General features: G+C 30.9%; 1 protein-coding gene across 2 annotated transcripts; it reads right to left on the bottom strand.

The window, feature by feature from the left end:
- Positions 1 to 765: 765 nt before the first annotated feature.
- On the bottom strand, positions 766 to 4,226 carry LOC108450167 (uncharacterized). Of its 2 annotated transcripts, none has more exons than XM_017747674.2 (6): positions 3,716 to 4,223; positions 3,473 to 3,590; positions 2,717 to 3,324; positions 2,262 to 2,320; positions 1,800 to 1,856; positions 766 to 1,189 (listed from the first exon to the last, which is right to left on the bottom strand). In XM_017747674.2, the coding sequence occupies exons 3-6, from the start codon at positions 3,293 to 3,295 to the stop codon at positions 1,000 to 1,002; spliced, it is 885 nt and encodes a 294-aa protein (XP_017603163.1). In that variant the 5' UTR covers positions 3,296 to 3,324; positions 3,473 to 3,590; positions 3,716 to 4,223; the 3' UTR covers positions 766 to 999. The 2 variants fall into 2 exon arrangements, with proteins under 2 accessions (XP_017603163.1, XP_052883432.1); XM_053027472.1 differs by having other exon boundaries at positions 1,011 to 1,199; positions 3,716 to 4,226.
- Between the last annotated feature and the right edge of the window lie 16,668 nt (positions 4,227 to 20,894).

Raw genomic sequence — 20,894 nt, 5'->3', positions numbered from 1 at the left:
CATTCAGCATTCAAGATAAACTCGCAAATGCAAAGAAAAATGCAAACACAATAAGCTAACCTGAATAGTAGTATATTATTTAAAATACTAATATTTTGTATATTAATATTTTTTTTGGTAAATAGATTAATTATTTTTAATAATATTAAAATTTTCAAATCATAATTAAAATATTTGTATTAATTTTAACATATCATATAATTTACCTCATGTAATCATTATTTGAAATATTAACTAAAAATATTATTAAAATATATTAATCATTTTGTTCATATGTAGTACTAACCAAAGATTCCTATTATTAAAGCAAAAATTGATATATTGTATATTCAACTTTTATTTTTATTTTTTAAAAAATTGTAAATAATAAATAATTAATATATAGAAAAAAATCAAATCTTGATTAAGTCTTAACTCGATTGATATTAACATTGTTATCGAGCAAGAAATCATGAGTTTAAGTGCAATAAAGCACATTATCCTCCTCTTTAAGAATTAGGTAAGACTATAAGTAATTCTAGACATTGTATAAAAATAACATATAATAATTGTAAATTAAATTATAATTATTTTTAATCGATTTAGTAATATAGTAGAACACAAGTGGTATTCCCATCATTTCAAATTTTTTTCTAAACTCGTGCTATTTTATATATATATATATATATATATATATATATAGATAACCGAAACTAGACAAAAAAAAATGAATAATAAGCACAAATTTTGGAAAACTAGACAAAAAAAATGAATAATAAGCACAAATTTTGGATGAGTAGCCCGATTTATTTCTTGTTTCAGCTTCTCCAGGAACTCGATCCGTTTCGGTCCACCAATAAGTGTAATTGCAGAAAACTAAACTCACATACATCATACTTCAAAATCAATATGTGACTAGAAAATAAAAGGGCAATCTTCTAAGATAAAAAAGAAACTGAAGGTTGAATGAACAAAGGAAATGATTTCTCGGCCTTTCTAAATCCATATGTTTGATGCGGTTCAACTTTGTGGTTTAGTTGTCTTGGAAGCTGCTAACGGCAATTGGAGTGATGGAACTAACAACAGTTTTCGACCAGCTTGTTTAACCATCTGCCCACCTTCAAAGCAAGTACTTGAAACTGTCCTACTATACATCATCGTAGTAGAGCCCAAGATATCATCTCTGAATCCACATGCTTTGAAGAAGAACCTGAAATAAGCTATACATATCATGCTTTTCAAGAACAATTAATACAAATCATTTCATCAATGACCCTGCCAAAGTAACCTCATATATGTGTGTGTATATATATATATATAAATATTTCAATCCCAACTTTCCATGTAACCAAGCCACTGGTGTAGTAGCAACTGAGAAATGACTTATGTTGCTTTCAAGTCTTGGTTGACACTAGGTCGAGGATTCAAACCTCGACAGCCCCCTTTCCCTTGATTATCTCAAGTTTCTACATAACTTGTTTGCAACTAGTCTATATGATGAGGTTTATTGAATGAGATAAACTATGCAGTTCAATGAAAGAATGAAAGCACCTATCTAATAAAATTTAAGGCCCTTTTAGATTTGGTGTGAAGGTAGCAGAAGAAAGCCATTGAGCCATATATCATAAAAACCAATCAGTAAGAGCCAGCCAATTGTAATACACCTGGCCAGCCTTTGTTAGAAGGACTTTGCAACATGTTTCAAAGCAAGAAAGAAAGGCAGCATACTGGTAAAACCAATAAAACCAGGGGGGATATGAAACAGACTTACTGAGAAGAACACATAGGCTATGACATTTCAGCACAATGACAAGAATTACCTCTCCTTTCTGGAACAAAGAGCAGCTATGTCATAAATATCTCTACTTGTGAGCATTCTGAAAGCAAAGGTAAGAACAAAAATGTTAAACTCCTATATATAAGTTCAGTAACTACCAGTATACATTTCACAAACTGCAGGTTAAGAATAAGGATTTAACAAGATAATGTGATCTCCATTGTGCAGTTCCTGACTCGGACTCCTCAGGCATTTATTTTATTTTAGACAGCTAAACTTAAATAAATGCTAGAACAAATAGAATTTACCTGCTATTCAACTATAAGAATTATACTCATTTCTAGAAGAAGCAGGTATGCATGCAAGCACTGGCTCTTGTTTAAAAGAAGACAATGTTACAGTTGCATGCTTACATGGAGCAGGCATATATGTCGAGGGAAAATTTGATAACAAAACTACTTCGGTTAAAAGTCTCAGAATTAGTATAAACATAAGAGTAACAAACCTTACAATCCTTTTAACTATTATTGTCCCAATTCCCATGCCTTGTAAAGTAGGAACAACCTGGAATGCAGAAAACGACAATTATAAGAATATAAACAGTGATTAAGTACTGAATTAGAATTAGAGGTGTCCATGGGTTGGACAGCAGCCCGAATTTTGTATTTGAAAATAAAAATGAAGAAGTAATCACACTAATAAAAAGAGGGTACTAATCCAAAAGCCATATTACAGTCAATAACTCAGCCCTTTACCTTAAAAAGTATACACTCAAGAGTTGAGATTGATACTCCAAAAGTTTAAGGTTGTGTGATTGGCTTAAATCACAGAATGAATATCCAAGCATTGCTTCAAATATACATGCTAAAGAGGTAGGCTGCCAAAAGATGTTGGGGTGCTAATTCAACCCACAATTGCCAAATGATATTAGTACATAAAGAAGGATGGGAAGACAAGTACCATGACATCGTAGATGGATGCAGTCAATCCTAGATCAGAAACAGCACGCCCAAAGCCCACGAGCTGACCATTGGAAGGGTTGACAGGCATCACATTCTCCATCAAATCTCCTACAAGACCTGTTTTTATTTGCTCCTGCTGTTCTTGGCTTTGGTTTTGTTTAGTGGTGTTAGTCACCTTGACATGCTGAGGTTTGCAGAAGACTGAAACAACCACACAACTGTGGGAGAGAGCAATGTGGAGCTTGTCCAAGTCCATGACTTCTTGAACTATGCCGGTCTGTGGGTCCACCTTAGGGAATTGGTGGCAGGAATGGTTGCAACAGGTGTACAGTTCACTGAGCTCTTGAATATTAATGTGTGAAGGGTCCGTTGATATGTAAATTGGCATCACCAGTGGTGGTGGTATTGATTTTAAGCCGCCGAACTCCCTTGAACTTAGGTTTGAGTTCTTTCTTCTACTGTTGCTGCGTATCCATCGCAATTCCATGGATTTGGATGGAAAAGCAGCACCACTACCACCTCTCTGTATTATCATTATCTGTGCAGAAGTGGTGCTAGAAATAGCAGTCCCCACCATCTCTTGTGTTGGATGACCTTACTCTTTGTCTATACACATACATGAAACGGAACAAGAACAAGTAAAAAAGAGTGTGGGCGCCTTACTGCCATAGTCTCCACAAATAAATTACTGCAACATTCATTATCAATTTGGATGAAAATCAAAGTTAGCTAAGAGAAAGTAATAGGTAGGCACCTGACAACAGCAATGACTAGTGCGCCGCAAACCTTGCCAATTTGAGCAGCAGAAACGCCAAGGCCTCAGCGGCAGCAAGAACCAGTAATACCAGTATGAAATAGTTACTGCTTATGTCCTTTACAATTACAATTACTATTAGCGGTAGTTCTAAAACATAGAGTAGAAAGAAAAGAAATGCTAGAACAACTACTAATTCTTAAAAATAGCTATAGCAGTAGTAAATGAACAAATAAAAGGTACCTGGGTGACAAGAGGTCAAGTTAGGTCTGTGAGCAAGAGCTTCATTTGAGGTCCCAAGGCGACAGGGAGGGTCTTCAAGGTTGTGGTTGGCCTCCTTGAACTTGGCATAACCAGAGAGGGGAAACTTCTGTTGGTAGTTGAAGCTGGTGCACTGCAGTTGGGGTTGGGGAGTCAAATTCTGGGATGAGATAGTTTCTGCTGACCTTGAGGGCTGACAGCTTATGAAGATGTTGGATCATCCGATCTCTTGCACAGCAGAGCTTCCAACTCCATGTTTGTTTCTTCTCTTCTACAAAATATTCGTTCTCACTTGTGGCTGCTTTTATTTTACTTTCTTTTCTTTTTCTTTTTGGATCTTTTCTTTTTCTTTTTTCCACAATTTCCTTTCATATATTTTATGCGGCATTTAGATAATGCTCGCAATTCTGGGTATCATAATTATCATATGCTATGGGCTTCAAGGTCCCTTGCTTAGTCCCCAGTTTTTTTTAACAAAAATTAAACCCTCCAAATTGACTGCTTAAATTAAATTAAACTAATATGTTTCCAACCTCTCTTTGTTTTTTAGGAAATTATACTTGATTATTCTACATTTGAATTTAAGAAATTGTTAATTGTGCTTAAATGATATTTTATAAAGAAAATTTATTTGATATATTATCAACAGAGTTTTTTCTTTTAGACTTCATAAATGAATTTAAAATTTGACAATTGTATTATAAGGTGTAATAAAAAATAAAAAAATATTTATATAAATAAATGTGACACTTGTCACGCCCTCAATCCTCTTGTGAAATTTAAAAAATTCCATCGGTGTATCAAATAATTACCCTCTTAAAAATAAAAACTAAATAGATAAGACACATGACGATTTCTTAAACTCGTTTGTGGGGTTAAAAAACTTCACGACCAGTGTTATCAAATAATAATCCAATTATAGTGTGAAATTTTAAAGATTATAATGAAAAAGACTAAAATTCTTTCGTCGAGTCTGCTTTTAATAGCATGTTTTTCAGTCTACTTCTAATAGCACGTATTTTAGTTTTGTTGGGTTTCTGCTGTTGTTTCTCTTGCAAGGTGGAAGGGGTGGTATCAGGGTTTGGAGGTGTTGCGACGAAAATGGCAGAAGAGTTGGCGGGGCTTTCCATTAAGGGCGGGGAGGATGAGGCATTGCAAATCAATCTGGGAGAGGAGGAGAGTGAGATCGACGTAGATCTTTGTTTAGTGGGCAGTTTTTTTATTGCGAACGTGATCTAGTTTTAGGCTATGCATACAACTCTGGCTAATCTATGGCATCCCCTTGGGGAGTGTAATTGTAATTACTCGAAAGTTAGTGGTGTTAGAAACGGTGGTTTGGTACCCCATTTTCGATGATCAATTCTGTAAATATTAATAAATAATACTTAAGAGGTAGTATAAAGTATAATTAAAGTCTGGCCCATTAATTTTTTCGTTTGGATAGTTAATTAAGATACAAGGACTAAATTATAAAATTTAATCGCTATGAAATTTTAATTAATTGAGGGACCACTTGAGCAATGAGTTGTAAACCACCAAAAGTGTTAATTAAGCTTAATTTTAATTAAACTTAGGTTAATTAAGTTAATTGTAATTAATTAAAAACTAATTAAAATATATAAACGAAATTAAAAAGAAAAGAAAGCCATTTTGCTATCATCTTCTCCAAAAAGAACAAAAAAGGGTTTAGAACTTTTCAACTTTTGATTCTTTATTTGGTGAGTTTTGATTTACTCATTTTCTTATAATTTTTATTTTTTTGAGGTCTTGAGAGCTTGATTTAGCTAACTCAGGTACCAATTTGTAAAACTATTAAAGTTTCTAAAAGTTGTCATTGATGACTTCTTAAAGTTTTTGATGTTAAATGGTTAGATTTTTAGTTTAGATATGAAAAGGACTAGTTTGTAAAGTAAAAATTGTTAGTTTTAAACATAGGGACTAAAGTGCAAGAATTTTGGAATCGAAGATCAAATTTGAAAGTTATGGCAATTACGATTTTAAGGACTAAATTGAATAAAATGCAAAATTTTAGTGACATTCAAAAAATAAAAAAATTGGACTGATTTAAACATTTAGTGGATTGTTTTAAACTATTTGAAATTGATAAAATGAATTGAATTATTATATAGATCAATATTTGAATCAAACCAAAGATAACTAGGGAAAAGGCAAAATTATCGAATAGTCCTTGCAATTCAATCTATCTGTTAATTTTGTCAGGTAAGTTCATATGATGTAATTGTGTTTTAATCTTTATGTATTTAATATTTTGAATCTATGTATGATTTATTGAAATTTGAATTGTTTACAATTTAGTACAAAATATGAGAATTAGACTATATTGTAAAGAAATAATAATGAACTTAAATGTTGAAATTACCCTAATGAAACTTCGTAAATGTATCATACACATGGATATAGATACAGGGTGATTATCGGTGATTGCCAAGCTTCAGCATTTGTTACGGACTCGAAGATACATGTCACATATGTTTAGCTCGAACAAGTAACCTGATGTCATTTTAAAGGTTTAGTTCGAACGGGTAATTTAACATGATTATATGTTTAGCTCGGACGAACAACAAATGTGATAGTACTAGTGTATTCGAGTTTATTTACTGAGTTTCATCAAGTAATACGAATAATATGAAATGAGATATCAAATGTTACAAAATGTATTGGATGTTTAATGTGGTATTATCAAATGATTTGAACATAAAGTTTGGATATACATGTATTAATACCTTATCTATGATAAACATGAGATTGAGATAGTTATTTAAATGATATGTATTGACATATTGTAAATTAGGCACATAATATGATTGATTATATAATGAAGCTCATATTGTTGTTGTGATTTGTTATTGTTAAGTATGACTCTATTTTAGTCAAATTTGAGAATTAATCTTCTAGTTAAACTCTGTTTATTTGTTTCAATCAAACACTGATTAGTTTAGATTATTTTATTATTATTTGACATATGAATTTAGCCTATAAATAGGCTCTTTTACAACCTTAGAAAACACACCCATTAGATATTAGAACTCATAACACATTTAGAGAATTTTTTTTGCATTTTGAGGGTTCTTTATCTTTTGGTTTTTGGGGTTTAGTTTTTTACCTCCATCTTTTGTACTCTTCGGTCTTTTTCCATTATAGTAAAATTATATTTGCCCGTAGTTTTTTATCCTCTTTGGAGAAGTTTTTCCATATTAAATTTGTGTGTTCAATTTTTTAATTTCTTCTGCTATTTTTACTTGTTCGTTGCTTAATCTGGTCGATCCTAACAAGTGGCATTAGAGCTAGTTCAATTTTCATAAATCAGCCCATTTAGATATGGCAGCAACAATGTTTGAAATTGAGAAGTTCAATAGTGAGACAAATTTCAATTTATGGCAAGTTCGGATGATGGCAATTCTAATTCAATCTGGTTTGAAAGGGTTGTTACTGGGAAAAAGCTTGAGAATCTAAATAAAACAGAATGGGAAGAGCTTGATAAAAAGGCTTTGTCTGTAATCCAGTTGTGCCTCGTGAATACGGTATTGCAGGATGTATTGATGGAGAAGACCTCATCTGCCTTGTGGAAAAGGTTAGAAACTCTTTATGTGACTAAGTCTCTGGCTAACCGTTTAGTGTTGAAACAACGTCTATTTATGTTTCGCATGAACAGAAATAAGCTTCTTGGAGATCACATCAGTCAATTCATTACTCTTTTAAATGATTTAAAGAACATTGAGGATCATATTGATGATGAAGATCAAGCTGTGCTCTTATTGAGCTCTTTACCCCCTTTATACAAGTCTTTCAGGGAGACCCTGATTTATGGAAAAGACAAACTCTCATTCGAAGATGTGAAGGGTCATTTGTTGAGTAGAGACAAACTCGACAATGAGCTTTATTTGGATAGCAAGGCAGATAGGCAAGCTTTCGTTTTGATAGCATCAAAGAAACAAGACAAAAGATGTCGCTATTGTAAAAAGTTAGGTCACGTCAAAGTAGATTGTTATAAACTGCGAAATAAAAAAGCTGCTGAGAGTAACGAAGAATATGTAGCTGGTGCTAATTTGGCCAATGAAAACAGTGATGATTTCTTGTTAGTGTCAACGAGCGATAACTTCAAGCTCACGTCCGAGTGGATCCTAGATTCGGAATGTTCTTTCCACATGTGTCCCAATAGAGAATGGTTCTCCACATACAGTTCAGTTGAAGGTAAAGTTGTGCGCATGATAAACGATTCATCTAGTAAGATAATTGGTATTGGTACTGTTAAAATTAGGATACACAATAGGGCGATTAGGATACTCTCAGATGTCAGGTATGTACCTGATTTACGAAAGAATCTCATCTCCTTGAGTATTTTAGACTTGAAAGGATGCAGAATCAATATCGAGTCGAGTGGCATTAAAGTATCTCGTTTTGTTAAAAGGTAGGATTGACAAATGTAGGATAATGAGATGATAAATGTGTAATAATATGTATAATACAATTGTAATAAAAAGTATTATTTATTAAGTAGATATTTATTATTTATTATTAATAAGTTAAAGATATTTATTAGATAAATAATTAAAATTATAAGATTTTTGGTAAGAAAAACAAATTAGATAATGACTTTTGTAATAATATGAATATATACATTTGTATTATAATTATGTGTTTACTTAAATTTTAAGTTAAAGATATTTATTAATTAAATATTGATATTATAAGATTTTTATTTGTTAAATAAATAAAAGAAAGACAAATGGATGGTAATAATAGTGTACAAATGTACAAAGATACATGTATACAAATGTATTAACTATATTGTTATTAAATAGATATTTTATAATTATTAAATTAGTAATAGTTAAATGATAAAATAATACAAAGAAAATAAAATATAAAAGAAAAACAAAGAAACCAAGGAAACAGAACAGAAGCACTTCGAAACAGGGGAAGAAAAAGAAAGAAAGAAAAGAAAAAGGAAAAACTAGGGTTTTAAGGTTTAAAGCTTTGATTGGTAAGTTAATTAAGCCCTTTTTACTTAATTTTGATGTTTTAGAAGCTTTAGAACAAAATTTTGATGAAATTAAGTTGAGGTTTTGGAAGGTTTTAGGTTTTTGAACATAGTTCATGTTGAATAAAATAATGAATTAGGGATTTAATTGAATGGACTTTAAGTTAGAATTGATTAAAGGATTAAATTGTAAACTAAGCTATAAGTTTTGAGTTATAGGGATTAAATTGAAATAAATTCGAAATTATGAAAATATGATAAAAATTAAATAGTTAAATGTGAGTTTGGCAAGAAATTGAGTAGCAAAAAGGTATGAATTGAGAAGGAAAAATATATAGGTTTAGTTAGGATTAAATTGGAATTAAAGTAAAAGTTAGATAAAAATTTCAGCAATTAAATTGTGCTGTGTTAATGATTGTGAAATTATTTTAATTGTTTGTAGCTAATATCGAGCCTAAAGCATCGGCCCAAAAAGGAAAAGAAAAGATCGTCGAGGATTAAATCCGAAGAGAATTCTGGTTTGTATCACTATAACTCAAGCTTTATAATTAATATGTGTTTAATTTAATATGTATGTGTGATAAGTATTTTAAGGTAAGTATTTAATGAACTGATAAAATTTGTGATTGGGTATTAAAATTGAGATTGATATTGAACTGAATTATGGGATACTGAATATTGTTTTGAATACCGAATTGAACTGTGAAATTACTGAATATTGTTATGTATACTGCATTGAACTGTAAAATTTCTGATAAAATGAATTACTGTACTACTGTGAAAAATTGATCGAAATAATAAATTATAATTAATATTGAATCGAAATGGAAAGTTGTACTAAAAAAATGGTTTAAATACCCTATTAACTAGTTGGGATAGTCGGATATAGTTTGCATGCCATAGGATATGGAAGAGTACGGGTTTTTGTCGGCTTATTGATCAGGCACTTATGTGCCGACTACTGTTACTGTTACCGTTACTGTTACCGATTCGACACTTTGTTTGTCGAATACTGTTACCGTTACTATTACAGATTCAACACTTTGTGTGTTGAATACTTTACTCTATATCTTTATCTTTATCGTTATCGCTTCGACATCGTTAGATATCGTGTACCGTTAAGGCACAATGTGTCGTACTGGTGTGTTGGTTGGAATCCGTGTATCCACCGAGTCTGAGTCAAGTTAATAGGGACAAATGAAATAAAATTACTGATAAAACTAAATTTGAATGATATGGCATATGTGAAAGGTGAGAATTGAAATAAAGAAATAAGAATGGTATATATGTAATCAAATGATAACATAAAAAGATTGAATTATTTATTAAGTGATGATAATTGTAATGTAAAAGTATGCGTGTGATTTAATGTATTTAATTATGATTTGAATTATAGTGATACCACTAATATGCATACTCAGCGTACGGTTGTTTCCGTGCGCAGGTTGTAGAAGTCAAGTATTGAACCAGCATCCAAAGCCAGACCCGACTTCAGTAAACTTTTGGTGATGTATATTTTCTTTTGGTAATGTGGCATGTACATAGGATTTGTATAAAGGTTATTATGTTTTGAATATAAATGGTTAAAATGTTAGTAATACATGTCTAAGAATTATAATGAAAGAAGTTTATCCATTTCAATTTAATTAGTATATTGATAAATTTAAATTGATATTATATTGATTGAGTTTGATTAGCAAATATTTAGAATAGAAAATGAATATGTGAAATGAGTTGGTTGAATTGGTTATGTTTGAAATGGATACGGTTTTAATTGCAGGGGGTTTTATGTAAAAATAAGCAGAAATGCTGTTGAAATTTATAATAAAAAAAATTTGAAGTACTTGAATGAGTTCCGACAACGGTTCGGGGTTAGGGGGTGTTACAGATTCGACTCAGTTAATTCCCTGCATAGTTCAAGATAGGCTTGTGGCAGGCTTTGGCAAAGATGGCATTGTGGAAATATGAGTCAAGGTGGAGATTTGTTAAGTATGACTTCTATTTCAGTCAAATTTGAGAAATAATCTTCTAGTTAAACTCTATTTATTTGTTTCAATCAAACATTGATTAGTTTAGATTATTTTATTATTATTTGACATATGAATTTAGCCTATAACTAGGCTATTTCACAACCTTAGAAAACACACCCATTAGATATTAGAACTTATAACACATTTAGAGAATTTTGTGTTTACTTTTTGAGGGTTCTTTATTTTTCGATTTTTGGGGTTTAATTTTTTATCTCTATATTTTGTACTCTTCGTTCTTTTGCCATTATAGTAAAATTATCTTTGCCCGTGGTTTTTTATACTCTTTGGAGGAGTTTTTCCACGTTAAATTTGTGTGTTCAATTTCTCAATTTCTTCTACTATTTTTACTTATTCTTGCTTAATCGGGTCAATCCTAACAGTTATGTTAGGCAAACTTTGCTGAAATAAATAGTTTAGTATGTTTAATTATAAATCGAGGTAAGTTATCATTTTAAATACCTATGAACTCGTTACTTTTCTTTTTCTTTGTAAATTGTTAATTTGTGGAACCTGTCGTTCAGATTAGCTTGGAGACCACACTATCCTACCATAAACTCGATAATCTATTAATTGTTTTACTCTGATTATGTGGCATGTACATAGGAACTTATATGTTTGTTAACTGTGAATTGATGGTTTAATTATAATCTTGAATAATGATCATATATGTAACTATGCATAATTTGGAAATTGTGTTGGGACCTATGAATGGTATTTAACTTGACATATATGAGCTTAAAATGACATATTTGAATGTCGGTGTGAATGGGTAAAAGCATGATAGTATAAGTGAAGTATGAATAAGCTAAATTGGTAGGTTTGGTGCCAAATTGCGGCATATTTGGTTGATTGAATTTAAAAATGGTTAAACGATTGTTTTGAATGGTATTTTGGTTGGTTTTGTGTAGGAATAAATGTGCAATTATGCACTAAATGGGTTAATGGTATAGATGGCTTGAAATATGTCTTCAATGGCCTAATTTGTACCTAAAATAGAGTCCTCGTCCCAATGACCACATCTCCTCATCGCAACACCAGCCGGTAGTATGTGACATCGCGATGTCAAGTGGTCTAATGCCGTGACGTGACAAACCATTTGGTGACGTCACGACATGGAGAAGGTGACGTCGCGACGTCGATCTTGAATTTTTAAAACTTTTCAAATTGGTCCTATTTCATGCTCAGGCCAACAAAAGAGCTTTCACAAGCTCGATTAAGCCTTGGATTTAGTTGTGAATCATATTATGAATGTGTTTAAGTCATAAATATTTGTTTGATTGATATATTTGCTGTATTTTGATGGAAGTTACTTGGGCAACAGATGTGGCATCCCGTAGTTTAGACTCCGCGATTAGGTCAAGCAAGCAATGTTACAGTATCGATTACATATCTAGGCAAAAAAAGGATCCTTTTCAGGTTCCATTATGAGATTGATCTTGATAAAGTAGTTGAGGGGAGCCATTTACGTTCAATAACCATCTATTGGTATTTCATAGCTGAAAACAAGAGAGCATCCGATGCAAGTTCCTTTGTACCATGTTGATTTCTAGGTTCAGATTCACAATCTGTCGACTGGTTTAATGTCTAAAGGTATGGCAAAACAGTTTGGTAATTTCCTGGGAAAGTTCTTGGACTATGATGCAAAATCCATCAGTAGGGGTTTTCCGAGTTATATAAAGATACGAGTTAGTATTGATATAAGGGGTTCGTTGAAAAGAAAGAAGAAAATCACTTCATCTCAAAAGAATTGTATCTATACCAACTAACTGTTTTCTTTTTCTTGCGTGGGTGATTGGGGCATGTGGAGGGTTTCTATCCTATCAGAATTGTGCATGGGAAAAATGAGTTACCATTTGAATGAGACCTTTCGACTGAGGCGTTGCCTAGGAGGGCGATAGTGGCCAAAAGTTGTTGGTTACACGATGAAGGGGATGCTCCCTGGGCGATTGAGATGGGGAGTTTTTTTTGGTAAGGGTGATTCAATTGATCAAGATAACATCTAGGGCCTTCTTCAGATATATCACTTTAACATCATTTATATTTAATTCACTATTATATATCACTCCAAATAAGCCTTCTATCATAATATTTTATTTCACATATCAAATTATTTTACAGTACATTTTATGAGTTTACCATAAATTTCATAAAATTTACATTTTAGTCCATAAGTAACAAGAGAATTTAAGGGTACTTACCTATCTCCAACCTCAAATCACTTTTTTTCCCTTTCTCCTATCACTTGATTCACTTTCTCAATTTCTTTCTTCAACAACATGTCAATTTTTATGAGAAATCTTTACTTTAACGTCACTTCCATACTTATCTAACAAGATTAAACTTAAAAACATATTAAAACCTTGATATTTGTACCTTGTTCTCTTGATTTCAAATCCTAATTTTTTTTTCTCTCCTCCAACATGAATGTAACTTGTCTCGATATGAAACTAGGCTCTCTATATTGTTTCTCTATTGATTTTATGAAAAATCTCTAAGAAATTTTGAAGCTTTGAAGCTTGATTTGGTTAAAAATGGTGGAAAATGATTAGATTGTAAAGAAAGGAAAATTCTTTCTATTATGAATGGTGGGTGACGTTGGTTAAAGAAGGATGGAGAGAATTCTCTTCATCTTTCTATGAAAATATCTATTAAATAAAAAATAAGTTAATATAAAAAAAATCTAAATGTAATGATTTTTAACGTAATGGCCACCATTTTATCTCATTTTTCAATTTAATCCAATTGTGGAAAAACTTCCAACAAAAATGAGATATTTATTCATAATTATTCATTTAAGAAAAGATCATTTTGCCCTTTTAAATCTCTACAATTCCATCATTGATTCATGCATTTTTGGTAAAATTACATTTTTAGTTATTCTTTTTTCTCTTCATTTCAATTTAATCTTCTTATACTTTTAATTTTCACTCTCATAAGATTTAGTCTATACATTGAATTTGTTTTTCTCAATACACGAGTCTTTTCAATTCCCTCCGGTATCCATCTCCCTCCTCTACTAACACCGTCAATTATTATTTTATTTAATTTAAAATTTGATCACGTATATTCCTGAAATAACACTATTTCCCAAGTTAGGGGGTTTGAAGGATGTTACATTTCTCCCTTTATAAAAACTAGTCTCCCAAATATCTTACAATACAATCAATCAAATCTCTCCAATAAAACTTAAAAGAGCGCCAAATAAAATACAAGAAAAATACAACTCCACACCAGGTGTAACACAAACAACCTATTTATAGGCTAATACCAACAACCTCTTCAATAATGTTCATCTCTCATTTAAAAGTTGGATTTACCACTTGAAATGTATTGAGTAATTATCCCATAACAAGCCTATAAGGAAAGGAGTAGCCACGAAAGTTCAAACTTCTCTCCTTCTTCAAGGTTGTCAATTGAAGGATAATGCTCACCACATGTTGTAGCACTTAATTACTTCCTCATTTGTTGTTCAACAAAATTAAGTCATAAAACATCTCATTAAAAAGTTAAACTTGTCAACTTAAAAACTTTAACCGCACCAAAATTATTGTTTAAACATGAAGTGGAACAAAAGGAACAATCAAAATTACCATAGAATACTTGTAAATCTTTTATTTGCAATCAAACAACACAACTTAACAAAACTAACAATCAATTCTCATATCAGAATTAAATTTTATTTCCAAAATTTTCCCAATTATTAAACTAACCATAATATCTACACATATCAAAATCCTTTTAATATTAATTATTACTGAGTATTCATGGAGTATTTTAAAAAAATAGAGAAAAAAAGCTTTGATTTCAATCAATCCTTTTTTTTCCCTTTTAAAAAGTTGTCTTTCATTTTTCGCTTTCATAACACAATAAAAAATCGTTATTAATAAAATTAATGAAAATTAATCTTTTAAAAATCTTAATCAATTGATATGGATGTAGTTAAATCTCTCACTTTCATAAGCCCATCGAAAAATCCTATCTAACTCAACTCAATTTCTCCTAAAGTTGATTCCTAAGGATTTCTCATTACGCACCCAAATCCTCTCAAAGATTATCAAAGAAACACCAAAAATCATACTCTTTCCTCCCCAACGATAATTAGGCGTGATGGGGGAAGATGATGTGTTCCTTTCAACAACACCAAAAATCTTTTTTTATTGGATAGGAAAGCATGAAAAAAAGAAAAGAAAACCACACTCACCTCTCTTGAATGGTTGATTCTGGCACAAAGAAAGAAGAAATGATGAAAAGAAAATTTCCCTCCCCTTTCTCTACTCCTTGATCAGCATTAGAAAAGAAGAGATTACAAAATTTCAGTCTACTTTTCGAGAATAATAACAAAAATAAACCTTGGATTATTTGCCACATAAACCCCTCATTTTCTTTCTTTGATAAAATTTATGCCTTAGACTTGTTTCCAATTTAACTCTTCTTACAAAGTAGTCCATATCCCAACTAACAAATTTCAGTCTTAACTAGTTTAATAAAAATTCTGAACGAACGATATTATTTGAAACAATATGGTATTAGTTCCTGGGAAACCTCTTGGTAATATCTTTTGGAATGTCATGAATTTCGATATGGAATTTTCAGGTGTTACAATAATTCATGAACTTTTGTGTTGTTTGTAAAATTGAAATTTAATTTATGTTTTTTATCTTTAAAAATTTAGTCTTTTTACTTTCTAAATTTTAAAATTTAAGTTCAATTGTTAACTTTATTAAATTTTGGCTTATATGTCAAAAAACCTTTAAGAAAATGCAAAAAATCCTATATTAATTTCATACCCAATTAAGCACATGTCGTTAACTAAAATAATCAATTAAGTCCCTCTGTTAATGATTTTCGTTATTGACCACGTTGACTACGTTGACTATTAAAATAAATTGATGGACCAATTAGATAGTGACATGTGGTAGCTTATGGTTTAGTATAATATTTTTCTAATAAGAATGATTAAAAATATTACAAATTAAAAAAATTAAAAATAAATATATTAAAAATTAAAAATTTTAAAAATATTAAAATTAATATAAACTTATTAAAATTATAAAAATATAAAACTTATAAAATTATAAAATATAAAAATTTTAATAAATTATGAAAATATAAAATTAAAAACTTATTTAAAATTAAAAAGTATTAAAATTAATAAAAATAATAAAAATTGAAAAAATATAAAAATATTAAAATTGGTATAAACTTATAAATATTATATAAAACCTAAAAACTTAAACTAGACCGTTTAGCCAAAAATCGACCAAGGTACCGGTTTGAGAGAAGCTATTAGATTGGTTGACTTGAGAACTGAGTTTTTGAATCAATTTTTTATTCTATTAATATCTTTTTATCAAACCAAAATTTCATTATCCAACTATTAACATACATCAAAATTAAATATTTTGATCAAGGTTTTCAAAAGCGAATCGGTGGTTGAATCGGTCAGGTTACAGGTTTGCCAATTCGACTCCATCCAGTTCAGTTAAGTAAAAAAATCGATTCAATCACTAGGTTTTCAGGTCAACTGATCTAATGGCTTTCTTTGGACTGATACCCTTGCAAATTTTGGTCTAATCGATCCAATCAATTAATTCGATTCAATTCAAGTTTTTATGATTTTTTATAATTTTTATAAGTTTATATCAATTTTAATAATTTTTAATTTTTTATAATTTTTATGATTTTTATAGAATTTTAATACGTTTTTATAAAAATTAAATATTTTAAATATATTTTATTACTTTTATAATTTTTATAATTTATTTGAATTTTGATAATTTTAATAATATTGAAAATATTTAAAAGTTTATATCAATTTTCATATTTTTAATATTTAATAATTATTATATTTTTGATAAATTTTCTAAATTTTTTCCCTTTTCTTTTATGATTTTTAGTAATTTTATGGAGAAATATTAGATTAAACTAAAAGTCGCCATATGTCATTATCTCGATTAGTTTGTCAATTTATTTTAATAGTCAATGTGGTCAATGACAAAAACGGTCAATGGAGAGGCTTAATTGATTATTTTAGTTAACAACAGTAGCCTAGTTGGACGTAAATTTAAAACAAAGGCTTAATTGATTTTTTTTTTGTATTTTCTTAAAGACTTTTTTGACATATAAACCTTAATTTTTTATTAATTAGTATGACATTTTAAAATAAAAAATTATTTGATAGCAATGTAAATAAAAGATAACATTATAATAAATTTGAATTTAACAAAATAATTTTAACAATATTAATAATTGAACATAAATTTTAAAATATGAAAAATAAAGGAATAAATTCCTAAAATAAAAAAATAGAAAATAAAATTTAAATTTATAAAAAAAAGCAAGACCAATACGGGTGTGGATAAACTCAGGGATTGCAAGAAAGAAAGAATTATAGCAGGTATGCTATGCCAAAACTTAAACCCTTTCTCTGCACGAGTTATTCAACAGGCACTGCCTTTTAGCTACAAAGTTTTAATTCAAGAGACATAAGTTATCTACATCAATATAAGTATTACTGATCAGAACTTCAATATTTCTGATGTGCAGGGTCCATTATATGGCAAGCACAAAGCATACTATATTGTAATTTCTTTGTAAACTCATCTGAAGTTTTTTAAGAAGAAGATGATTTAGAGAAAAGGGAAGATCTTTAGAAAGCCATAAGTAGAGAAAATACACTAGGATTTTATTTAAAACTTCTTTGTGGTTTTTACAATGAGAATACATCCTCCTTTTATAGCTGAAGGAGATATAATACAACAAAATAGTAAACAGTTTACAAGATAAGCATCAGACATTAAAGCATAAAGTAAACAGTACATAAAGTAAAAGCAGGACTTATATTGGACATAAAGTAAAGTACGTTTAGACATAAAGCAAAATACTTTAATTATTAAAGCAAGATTCCTGACAAGTGATTTTCAGTTGTTTGCATTTGAATGGGGAAGCTGAGCACTATCCATGGAATCTTCACTATAGCAGGTTATTTCTTCGTCTTTTTCCTTTTCTTTTTCATCGTGCAATTTTATCTTGGCAAGACTGATTTGACTGTACTACCACGGGTAATCTTGAGACCATTCTGTGGGGTCAGGAATTCCTTCATGATATTCATGGAGAGCTTTTAGGACTGCTTCATGATAAGGTGTGTATGTCCTTGGCCAAGTGTCCCATGGTGCATCAATATCTGGGGGTGGCCATATCTCAAATGGAATGATTCTATTGAGCTGGTAGAGAAACTTTTGTAATTCTCGATATTGGACATCATCTTTGAAGACTTCATTTTCAAGAGATTTATGGATCCAAGAGGTAGGGAAGGAATTGAGCTGGGTTGCTTTTCCACATTTGACAAAATATTGAGGCTTGTAGAAGATTATTATCATATAGATTCCATAATTACCTCTTGTCTGGTTGCAATGTTGCTCAATAATCTGAAGCCATTGTGGAAGAGGATAGAACCAACTAAAGAAAGTAAAGAAATTTTATTGTTCTGGTTCAATATTTCCTCTGATGGCTTTTTTCAAGTAATAAAGGAGATCAGGAGTGTCGAACTGTATGGCAATATGGTAGAGATACGTAAAGTACCATAAAAACCATTTTAATTCATTTGGTTGTTCAACAAATTTAAACCTTATTGGGTGTATGAAAGGATAATCTGGATGAATGCCCCAAGGTTTAAGCATAAGTCCTCCAAAATTCTTGAAAACTTGAATCTGATATTCGAACATCATGTCCCTAGCTTTCTGATGAAAACAATTCTTTTCCACAAGAGTAAAAAATTCTGGAGGATATTCAGGGTGGAGATTGGGTGTAACAATGTAAGGAGTAGGAGAGGTGGATGATGAGGAATAGCGTCTATACATCATGATTGGTCTAGGCCAAAAAACTCTTTTGTAGGTGAAGACTTCTGGATTTTCTTTAGGTCTGGAAAGTAGATCAACAAGAACATTTTGCTTTCCAGAAATATATCTGACATCAAATTTAAACTCAGAAAACCATTCTGCCCATCTTAAAAGTTGTGGATGAGGGACAGTTTTCTGTTTAAACTTGAGCATTTGTGGAAATGAAGACATATCCATTTCTACCAAAAAATGATAACCCAGAAGATGGAATTTGAATTTTGCCATACCTTTCTTAACTGCAAGGATTTCTTTGAATGTGGAGTGGTAATGAATTTCTGATTCTGAAAATCTTCCACTCTTGTATCCACAAAGTTGTCTTTTGCCGTTTTTTTTTTCAAGCAAGATTGCTCCCCAGTATTTGTCACTGGCATCTGTTTGTAGAATTCATTCTCTATCTGAGGGAATTTGAAGTGGAGGTAAATCCTGGGTAATCTCTTTCGATCTTTGGAGCGCTTTTGTCTGGGAAGAGGACCATGGAAGAGGGTCCTTTTTAAGCAACTTTTGCAGGGGGTTAATATACTTAGAAACTTTAGGGATAAAATCTCTAAGATAATTAACAATCTCAATGAATTGTTGGACCTACTTAAAAGACAAATAGTTTGAAGGGAATTTGAAAAGTTCTTGAACAATGTGTGGTCCTAGAGAGTATTTTCCTTTTTTGATATCCATTCCGAGAAACTGAATTTCTGATTTGTTAATCTGCATCTTCCTTTCTGACAACATTATCCCATATTTGAAAATAAGTGATTTAAATTCTTCAAGGAGTTGTGCATAGGAGTCTTTATCTTTGCTGTAAAGTAGGATGTCATCAATGTATACTAAAGTATTTTCCATCAAGAGATGAAAAATCTTTATCATTACTTTCTGGAATAGAGAAGGAGCAGTCTTTAGTTCAAATGGCATGACTTTCTACTGAAAATGTCCATTGGGAATGCAAAATCCTGTTTTTGGCCTGTCATCAGGATGGATTCCTAATTGCCAAAAACCTGTCTTGAGGTCAAACTTAGAGAAGACTCTTGCTTTGGCTAGACTTGAGAAGAGTAAATCTTTCTTTGGAAGAGGGAATTTGTTATCTTGAAGGAAATGATTAAGAGGCTGGTAATTAATTACCAATCTTAACTTTCCTCTAATTTGTTCAAATTTTTTATTTATATAAAAAGCTTCACATGCCCATTGAGAATCTGAGGGTTCAATCAAATCTTGATGCTGTAACTTTTTGCACTCTTTTTTTGCTAGCATTAGATGATCTAGTTTCATTCCTTGGTGGCTAGCCTTTGTTGGGTTGATGTCTTCATTTTTTCTTGAAAGGGAGTTTAATGAAGAAATCTGGTTCTTCCACAAAGGGTTTGAGCATTTATTCAAAAATTCAAAATGAGATTCTGCACAAGATTGAGCTTTTAATTCCTGGATAGTGTGAAGGATTTTTTCAGATTGGATGACAAAAAGTTTTGGGATTCTATTACTCCTTCAAGGAGTATTCTAATATGCTAGGCTTTTTTGTAGAGGTCAAAACCTACTATAATATCTTTTTCAGGGAGTTTTGATCCCAATACTGTAGTTTTTACACAACAGCCTGGGAAAAATTAAATAGTAATTGGCTTGCTAATCAGATGAGTAGCAAAAGGAACATCAGCAGCAGAATCAAAATACCTTATATAGGGTTTCCACCATTCTGAGGGTAAAACATCTGATTTCATGATGGTTTCTGCTGCACCAGTGTCTATAAAGACAATTATAGTAATGGGTTTACTATACTTGTCTAAATAGATCTTAACAGGTATATGAGAAACTGGGGCTGTGTCAACTGCTTTGTCAACATTAGCTTGTATCATCTGTATATCAGAGTAATCTGATTCAGGTTCTGAAGAATCATAAGCAGGGATGGCACAAATCGTCTTGTCAGATGGTTCTTCTTCAATGGAGCAAACAGATTCAATATCATCATCTTCTTGAATCTTTACTCCTGATTGTTTTACTATCTGTGCAATCTTCTTGGCTTGTTTCTTGTTCTTTAGACAATTTTTTGAAAAGTGTCCCTTTTGATTACAGATGTAACAGCGATCAGATTTTTTTGACTTTTTTTCTTCTTAAGATATCTCCATCGAAGCCTAACTTTCTTCCTTTTTCTCGAAATTAAAAAAGAAAAATGTTTTTTGAAGTGTTTCTTCTTCTTTGTGCGGCAATTACACAGATTATCTTTTGGGCATTTGTACTTCAACTAGGAATCATCA

The sequence above is a fragment of the Gossypium arboreum genome, chromosome 5 (assembly GCF_025698485.1).
Source record: "Gossypium arboreum isolate Shixiya-1 chromosome 5, ASM2569848v2, whole genome shotgun sequence".
NCBI lineage: Eukaryota > Viridiplantae > Streptophyta > Magnoliopsida > Malvales > Malvaceae > Gossypium > Gossypium arboreum.
The sequence above is the reverse complement of the archived record's forward strand: the minus strand, read 5'-3'. Positions and strand labels throughout refer to the sequence as shown.

What these genes read in the sequence shown, in the direction of transcription:
- LOC108450167 (XM_017747674.2), bottom strand. Translation starts at nt 3,295, where the DNA reads ATGGTGGGGACTGCTATTTCTAGCACCACTTCTGCACAGATAATGATA. An exon ending in ATAGTTAAAAGGATTGTAAG is followed by an intron (nt 1,857 to 2,261) that starts GTTTGTTACTCT and finishes CTTTGCTTTCAG; the next exon opens with AATGCTCACAAGTAGAGATA. An exon ending in CTTTGTTCCAGAAAGGAGAG is followed by an intron (nt 1,190 to 1,799) that starts GTAATTCTTGTC and finishes AGCTTATTTCAG; the next exon opens with GTTCTTCTTCAAAGCATGTG.